At 49.5% G+C, this 8,927-nt stretch overlaps 1 protein-coding gene across 1 annotated transcript in view; it reads left to right on the forward strand.

Moving 5' to 3' along the window:
* The window catches only part of RARA (retinoic acid receptor alpha), a 12,520-nt gene extending 4,164 nt beyond the window's left edge, over positions 1 to 8,356 (forward strand). The window contains exon 6 of the mRNA XM_031557039.1: positions 8,325 to 8,356. Coding sequence (XP_031412899.1) covers positions 8,325 to 8,356 — 32 coding nt within the window. The remainder of the gene's footprint in view (positions 1 to 8,324) is intronic.
* The last annotated feature ends 571 nt before the right edge of the window (positions 8,357 to 8,927 follow it).

The following is an 8,927-nucleotide window of genomic DNA, read 5'->3' on the forward strand; positions in this document are numbered from 1 at the left end:
AGACTGGTATTTCTGGGAGAAAGTGTCATATTTATGGGAGAAAACCGGTATTTCTGGGAGAAAATGTCATATTTCTGGGGAGATATCTCGTATTTCTGCGAGAAAATGTCGTATCTATCGTGAGAAAACTGGTATTTCTGTGAGGAAATATAATTATGGGGAGAATTCTGAAATTTCAGGGAGCAAATGTCATATTATTGGGGAGAAAACTGGTATTTCTGGGAGAAAATGTCATATTTATGGGTAGAAAATGTAATTCTGTGAGAAAATGTCATATTTATGGGGTGAAATCTGGAATTTCTGAGAGAAAAAGACATTTATGGGACAAGACTGGTATTTCTGGGAGAAAAGGCCGCATTCTGGGAAAAAACGGGCATTTCTGGGAGAAAAGGCCGCATTCTGGGAGAAAAGGCCGCATTCTGGGAGAAAAGGCCGCATTCTGGGAGAAAAGGCCGCATTCTGGGAGAAAAGGCCACAGTTTTGGGGGAAAAAGGCATTTCTGGGAGAAAAAGCCACAGTTTTGGGGGTGAAAGAACGGGTATTTCCTTCTCTTTCCCTGCATGTTTTTCTGGCTGTGTTCTCCTATTCCCATTGTTTCTTACCTTTCTTTAGGTGCTGCTTTTCATTCCAGGATCTCCAATCTTATGGCAGAAATGGGATTTATCTCAGAAGGCGAAGAGCATGTGAGCTACTTATTTCAGTCAGGTGGGTCCCAAAGCAGAACTGTTGGTGGAAGTGTCAGAGGAGGAGTTAGAAGCACTGCACATCTCATTAGGAAAGTGAATTAATTACACTGATTGATTCTCAAGGTGGTATTTGTGCCATGGAAACAGCGATGGGCTTTAATAGCCTTCAGTGCTCCCTACACAGAGGCATCCCTGAGGGGTTCTGATGGGTGAGGTGCACCCACTGTGCCCAAACCCCAGTTCCAGGGTGCATAATTAACAAATGTACAGTTTGCAGAGTGGCGTTGTTAGAACAGTATTTTACAGGTTTTATAGTTAGAAAGTGTTGGAAATATCCAAATAATTTTGTCAGGACGGTATCTCTGATAAAAGCAGATTTTATTTGCAATTGCAATGGCGGGCGTCCCGCAAGCAGGAGCGCACCTATGGACACAACATGACAGCCTTTATACCCTGTTTTCTCCCCCTTGCCTCCCCCCTCTCCCCTGTTTCGCCACTGGCTGGGTACTCCAGGTTCACAATCTTATCAGAGGATTTACATTTGTTATTTACTTGTTAATTTGTTTGTTATCTGGCGTCAGTTAGTTACCATCCTGTTGTTTCCAAGATGTCTCAGCGCTCTTCTTGTCGAATTGATATGGTGATTTGCTTCCAAGTCTTGATCACCGTGGCGGGGGATGATGCCAGGCCTTCCAGTGTCTCTTCAGGCACTTCCTCGGGCATGCCATGACTTGTTCTCTGGCTTGATCTCGTGCAGGATATTCTTGCAGTGTGTATGACAAAATATACATATATACACCTATATACACCTATATACAGAGCGTGCGTCCCTGGGAAGGGTTATCTAGACGATAAGTGACGTAAACTATCAGAGATCTTCCCCAAGTTAAGCAGAAAGACTCCCAGAAAGAACTATGACAGCAGAGATCATGAAATAAAAATATATATATTATCCAATTCTAATGCAGAAACAACATTTGATTCCCACAGAAAGATTACTGCAATAGTAAGTAATTGACAAAAATAAATGAAATGCCCACCCGCGTCCTAGGCTTGCAGTAGAAAACTCCAAAGGGAAGGACCTCCAGAAAGAGATTGTGACACAGTTATATCTAGATCTGAGTCTGTGACAGGGGCACAAACCCAGGAGATAAAAAAAGAGAGGGGAGAAAAAGCTATCCTACATATTAACAGCACAGCCAGCCCCAGCCCCATGACCAACGAGACAAGGCCCGTGGGGGGGGGGGGAATGCACTTGCTGCATTCCTAGCAGTGATTCCAGCTCTCTACTGTCTGGGCTGCTCACACAGATATCAGCATCTGCTGTCAGCATTGAGACCTGTGTTCCCCTGTCTGTTAGAAGAGTCACTGTATAATCAATGAATATTAAGATATTACAATTACAAAATAAACAAGAGAGTTAGGCAAAACAGATTATAATAACAAAAACAGAATAGATAGAAAGCTTACCTGTATCCTGGGCTCACTTACCAAACTCCAGCAGAGTGGATCTCCAGCAGAGATCCTCCCCCACTGGTAGCCAGCTCTTAAATAGATCTAGGAGGGGTGCAGCCAGGCTCCACCCCTTCTGGCAGCACAGGTGAATTGCCTTCAGCTGTGCTCATTGCTGACTCATTGCTCGCCTCAGGTGATCAATCAGAGTTTCAGGCCATGACTCAGCAGTTTCCATACAGTCACCAATTGGCATTGAGGACAGACTGAGATTAAAATATGTGGGTTATTGCAGGTCATTCAGCTATAAACCTCTCTTGGCAGACATCCATGTTATTCATTTTCTTTGCTCTATAGCTGTACCGGCACTTTAAGGGCCGTCCTGAAGCTGTGATGGAGCACCTGGGGAGGGGTGCAGCCCTGCGAGCACAGCTGGGGGCAGTTTGGCTGTGGAGTGGGGCAGAGCCAGGCTCCACCCCTCCCTGATCCCATTTAAGGGCTGGGAAGGGTAGGGGCAGCATCTGAACCTGGGGAGTGCTTCCTTTGGAGTATGGGGTGTGCCTTGCTCTTTAGGATGGAGTGAGTGTTTTTTTTTGTTGTTGTTTTTGGGGTTTTTGTTTGTTTTTGTTTGTTTGTTTTTTGTTTGTTTGTTTGTTTGTTTTTCTCCTCCCCTCTGTTGTGGGACTGCTATCTCTCTTTTTTGGTAGGGAATCCTGACTGTACTTAAGGGCTGGTAGCCATTTGTACATGGAAGCTGCTTCCTTCATTCAGAGTGTGGGTGAGTATTGGTCCTTGGAATGGGGTAAGTGGTTTCTTTTTTTATATCAGGGCTGTGATCCCCTCTTTTTGGGGGATCCTAACCTCATTTAAGGGCTGGTAGCTGTAAGGGCAGCATCTCAACCTAGAGACTGCTTCCTTTGGGATGTGGGGTGAGCCCTTAGAATGGGGTGAGTGATTCCCGTTTATATTTCAGAGCTGTGGGCTCTGCTTTTCTGGGGGATCTCAAGCTGAATTAGAGCAGCTGTATCTGCTATGTATGTTGTTTCTTCTTCAGTGTTTCTCACCTCATAATCTCCAGTCTGGGCTCCAAACATGGTTTGTCTGCTCCCACATCATCCTACTTCATGGCTGTAATTCACAGTGCCATGTGTTAATTGCACCCGTGTAGGGTTTTTAAGGGCATTCTGTGCATCATTATCATGTATTAAATTACATTCTGTGTCTCTTCTGATTTCATTTTGCAGCCCAATGGGGTTTAAGGATTGCCTGGGCTCCTCCAGTCAGCGGTGTGAGATTTGTGCAGCAGGTAATGAACTTCATGAGCCCCATGTTGGTGCACTGCTTGTATGCAGATAGATTTGCGATGCGGTCCAACTCCCCCACAGTGAACATCCACAGCTAGATCAGGTTGCTCAGAGCCTGACCCAGCCTCACCTTGAAAGGGGCAGCGCATCCACCATGTCTTTGGCAACCTGTTCCGCTGTCTCACCACCCTCACTGTGGAAGACATTTTCCTTATATTTAACCTCAATTTTCTCTTGTTCTTTCCTTTAGGTATTGAAAGGCTGTTACCGGGTTACCTTGGAGCCTTCGCTTCTCCAGGCTGAACAGCCCAGCTCTCCCTTCTTATAGGAGAGGTGTTCCATCCTTCAGTTCATGTTTGTGGCTGTACTCTGGATGCGCTCCCACAGCTCCGTGTCTCCCTGCACTGAGGACTCCACATCTGGGTGGAGCACTGCAGGTGAGGCTTCACCAGCGCAGAGCAGAGGGGTGGGGATCGCCTCCCTTTGCCCGCTGACTGCGCATCTTTGGATGCAGCCCAGGATACGGTTGGCTTTCTGGGCTGGAAGGGCCCACTGCTGGCTCGTGTCCAGCTCCCACCCACAAGTACCCCCAGGCCCTATGGGGCGGGAGTACGCTCAGTCCTTTCATCCTCCAGCACGTTATGGTGGTGGGTGTTCCCTCATCCCAGCTGCTGACCCTGCCCTTGGATTTGTGCCCACTGCTCAGCCTGTTGAGGTCCCTCTGGATGGCATCCCGTCCCTCTGTTGTGTCACTGCACCCCACAACTCTGTGTCACTAGAGTGCACTCAACCCCACTGTTTATGTCACTGACGAAAGGGCAATCCCAGATGTTTGTACAAACTGGGCATAGAACCCCTTGAGAGCAGCCCTGTAGAGAAGGACTCGGGGATCCTGGTGGATGAGAAGCCAGACATGAGCCAGCAGTGTGCGCTTGCAGCCTGGAAGGCCAACTGTGATCTGGGCTGCATTAAAAGAGGAGCGGCCAGCAGGGAGAGGGAGGCGATCGTCCCCCTCTACTCAGCTCTTGTGAGGCCCCATCTGCAGCACTGCATCCAGGCCTGGGGGCCCCAGCACAGGAAGGACGTGGAGCTTTTGGAGCAGGTCCAGAGAAGGGCCGCTAAGATGATCAAAGGGCTGGAGCACTTCTCCTATGAAGAAAGGTTGAGGGAACTGGGATTGTTTCTCTTGGAGAAGAGAAAGCGCTGGAGAGATCTCATTGCAGCCTTCCAATACTCAAAGGGAGCGCATAAGCAGGAGGGGGGGACAGCTGTTCATGAGGGTGGATCGTGATAGGACAAGGGGAATGGTTTTAAACTGAGACAGGGGAAGTCTAGGTTGGTTATTAGGAGGAAGCTTTTCATACAGAGGGTGGTGACACACTGGAACGTGTGCTTTAGAATCGCTTCCAGGAGGGTCTGCTCCATGATCGCTCCCAGCACAGAGGTAAGACTGACACGTGGTAGTTTCCAGGGTCACACTTTCTATCCTTACTAAGAGGTGTGCTGTCACCTTTTTTCTATTCACCAGGGACTTCATCTGACTGCCTTGACTTCTGAAATACCACTGAGCGGCTCGGTGACCGCAGCGGTGAATTCCCTCGGAACTCTGGGACTCATCTCGTCAGGACCCAAAGACTCCTGGATGTTTGGGTCCTCAGGTGGTCCAGAACCTGATCTCCCATCGCAGTGTGGGATGGGCAGGGGTCTGTGGGACTGGCATTTCTTCCTCAATCCCCACCTACCAAACCAAAGGTGAGGGCAGCGTATAGCGAGCAGTTATCAGAGAAGATGGAAGCAAAAATGTTGTTGGGTACCTGAGCCTTCTCTGGCGGTAAGCAGCATCGTGCACAGAGTGCAGCCACGTTGCTCTGAGGAAGGAGCGCAGCTTTGTGAAAGAGGCGCATATGCGGGGCTGTGCCTTCATTACTGCTTTGTGTCCAACAGGTGGCAGCAGAGCTGCGGTGCTTCCGAGTGCCGTAACGACTGCACGGAGAGATGTGGGGTCTTCATGGGAACAGCAAGGAACCGGAATCTGCATTTCCTGGAATGGCCCGGAACCTCACTTTGCTGACTGGTAATTGTCTGCCCAGCAGGTAAGGGCAATGCACAGCCACCAGTGTTTACCCATTCCATAGCATGGCACAACATGGTGCTCCAAGAGCTCTTAATTGCACTTCGTGGTGCCCGGAAGGCTGCCTGTCCTTTTCTTTCTGCGTTCTCCTTGTCTCTGGCCTTTTACTGCAGTGTTTTCCTTCCCTTTGCCCTCCGTGTTCCCTACTGCATTCTCTTGCCCTCTTGTTTTTGCGTTCCAGACCACATTCTCCTGGCCATTGCCCTTGGCTTTCTTTGCCGCATTCACTTTGGCATTCAGTTTTGGTGTTCCCTGCCGCGTTCTCTTGCCCTCCTGCTTTGGCATATCCTTCCGTGTAGTCTTGGCCAATGACCTTTGTATTTCCACGCCACATTCTCTCGGCCATTGCCCTTGGCTTTCTGTTGCCATATTCTCTTCAGCATTCAGTTTTGGCGTTCCCTGCCGCGTTCTCTTGGCCATCATCCTTGGCATTTCCTTCCACGTTCTCTTGGTCCTTGCCGTTGCCTGGGCATTCCCTTGCCCTCCTGTTTTTGTGTTCCGTGCCACATTCTCTTGGCCATTGCCCTTGGCTTTACGTTGCCACATGGTCTTCAGCATTCGGTTTTGGCGTTCCCGGCAGCATTCTCTCGTCCTCCTGTTTTGGCACTTCCCGCCACGTTCTCTTGGCCCTTGGCCGTGCATTCCCTGCAGCGTTCTCTTTGACCTCCTGTTTTGGTCTTCCAGCTGCATTCTGCGTTGGCCTTCTTTGCCGCGTTCTCTTTGGCCTCCTATTTTGGCGCTTCCTGCCATGTTTTCTCTTACCCTTGCTTGGGCTTCCATCCCGTGTTCCCTTGGCATTCCATTTTGGCATTTATTGTTGTGTTCTCTTGGCCTTTGCCCTTGGCCTTTCCTGCCGCGGTCTCTTTGGCTGTATATTTTGGCCTTTCCTGTTGCCCTCCTTGCCCTTGACCTCACCTTGGCTTTCCATCGGGTGCTCTTTTTGCTTTTGCCCTTGCCTTAGCTCGGCTGTTTGCTTTACATTTACCTTGGCTTTCCATGGGAGTTGTGCTTCCCTTTGCCTTTGGCACTCTGGGATTGGCTGGGAGGTAGCATTAATGTTAACCTTGACCTGAACCCATAGCTGAATGGGAGTTCTGATGATGATTATGTTAACCTGCAGCGTATCTGTAAACCAAACCCTTAACCCCATATTAAAAATGTCTCTTACCCTAAATGCTGCCATAAAAATAACGCGCCGTGTTTTCTTTCAAAGTAACCCGAATTGTAATTGTAGTGCAGAACACTGTTAAACTGACTGTAACTTCAAACCTATCAATAGCATTAGTTATATCCCTAACGCTCCCTTGCGTCATCATTAGAGCAATGTGAGGAGGGTGCGGCCCTACGTATGCGGGGCAGTGTCTTCATTACTGCGTTGCGTCCAACAGGTGGCGGCAGAGCTGCAGTCCTCCCGAGTGCCGTAACGACTGCACGGAGATGTGTAGATCTTCATGGGAACAGCAAAGAACCGGAATCTGGATTTCGTGGAATGCCCCGGAACCTCACTTTGCTGGCTGGTAATTGTCTGCCCAGCAGGTAAGGGCAATGCACGCCCACCAGTGTTACCCATTACTTATGAGACATAAGGTAGGGTTTCCAGAGCTCATTTCTCTATTTCACGGTGCCCCGGAAGGCTGCCTGTCCTTTTCTTCCCGCATTCTCCTTTCCTCTGGCCTTTCACTGCAGTGTTCTCCTTCCCTTTGCCCTGGCTTTCCCTGCTTTGTTCTCTTGCCATTCTGTTTTGGCGTTCTCCGTGGCATTCTCTTGGCCTTTGTCTTTGGCTTTCTTTGCCACATTCCCTACGCTTCCTGTTCTGGCGTTCCCCGTGATGTTCTCTTCGGCCTTTGGTTTTGGCATTCCTGGCCGCGTTCTCTTTGGCCATTGCCCTTGGCCTTCTTTGCCACGTTCTCTTTGGCCCTTCGTTCTGGCGTTCTCTGCGACGTTCTCTTTGGCCTCAGTTTTGGCGTTCCCTTCCACGTTCGCTTTGGCCATTGCTCACGGCCTTCTTAGCCGTGTTTCCTTCGGCCTCTTGTTTTAGCATCCCTTACGGCGTTCTCTTTGGCCTTCGATTTTGGCCTTCTGTGCCATGTTCTCTTTGGCCACTGCCCTTGACCTTCTGCATTGGCCTTCCGTGCAGCGTTCTCATGGACCTTGTCCTCCATTTTGGCCTCCTCTGCGTTGTTCTCCTTAGTCTCTGTTTTGGTATTCTTTGCGGCCTTCTCTTAGGGCCTGACTTTGGACGAGGCCTTCTCTTTGGCATTCTCCATGTCTTTGCCACCCCTTTGCCTTCGCTGTTGCCTTCCGTTGTGTTTCGTCTATGCCTTTGACCTTTGTTCTGGTGTTCTCTTGGGTGTTCTCCTCGCCTTTTTCTCTTGCCTTTGTCTTGGCCTTCCCTAACGGTCACTCCGAGCATAATCCTAATATACCTAACCCTAATACCTTCACCCTGACCCTAATGAGCTCTGAACCCCACATGCAGTGCTCATTGTAAATATGACTGTATAGATAACTGTACTAACTGTCCAAATTAACCCAGAGCCTACCCTTCAATTGGGCACAAAACCCATCTGTAACCTTCTGTGTAATACTAAGAAAAATCCTACAGCTTCCCTGTTAAATACTCCTAACCCTAGTCTTACTCCACTTCTTGGAGCGGTGTTTGGCTTCCATGTTTTGTGGGGGCGGGCTTACGGTGAGCGCCGTTTGTGTCTGGGCATTCCTCTTTCTAAAGCGTGTCTCTCTGTATTACAGGTAAAGATGCCTTCGACACTTCCAGTCGATGACTTCCCTCCTGGGACGCCATCAGCTTTCGAAGCCTCCCACGCTCGCCAGCAGCTCGGTTCAGTCGAGCCGTTCCCCATATCCCCCAGTCCGTTCCCTTTCCATAGTCTTCCTTTCACTCTGCCATAAGCCCCTACCACCGCCCAAGGTCGTCGCAGGCAACGCGTGGGAAGCGGCACTCGGTCTCATTATAGTTCATTCCATTGGCCTCAGCCCAGCGATCCAACCCACTCACGCCGTTCTTTAGGGCCCTTCTACTCTCAGGCCAATCAACGTTTCCTTCCGATGTGACTTGTCTTCCTTCCCGGCCACTTTTAGACTCGTGCCCCTTCGTGTCCATTTTGAGAGTTGCGCTGATTTTAGCGTTTGCATTCAATGTATTTCAACCAAATCGGCTGTAGCTTCACAATCAATTAACGTAAACCAAATTGGTTTTAGCTTTGCCTTGCTTACGGGGTTGGGTTAGCTTTGCTTCGTTTGTTTGTACCGCAGGGCTAACCCAGCCCCGTAAGCAAGGCCCGAGGGCCGTCGGAGGCAATTTGCGTTCCTTCCCGGCCAGTCTGAGACTCGTAC

This window comes from Meleagris gallopavo, chromosome 29 (genome assembly GCF_000146605.3).
Source record: "Meleagris gallopavo isolate NT-WF06-2002-E0010 breed Aviagen turkey brand Nicholas breeding stock chromosome 29, Turkey_5.1, whole genome shotgun sequence".
Classification (NCBI taxonomy): domain Eukaryota; kingdom Metazoa; phylum Chordata; class Aves; order Galliformes; family Phasianidae; genus Meleagris; species Meleagris gallopavo.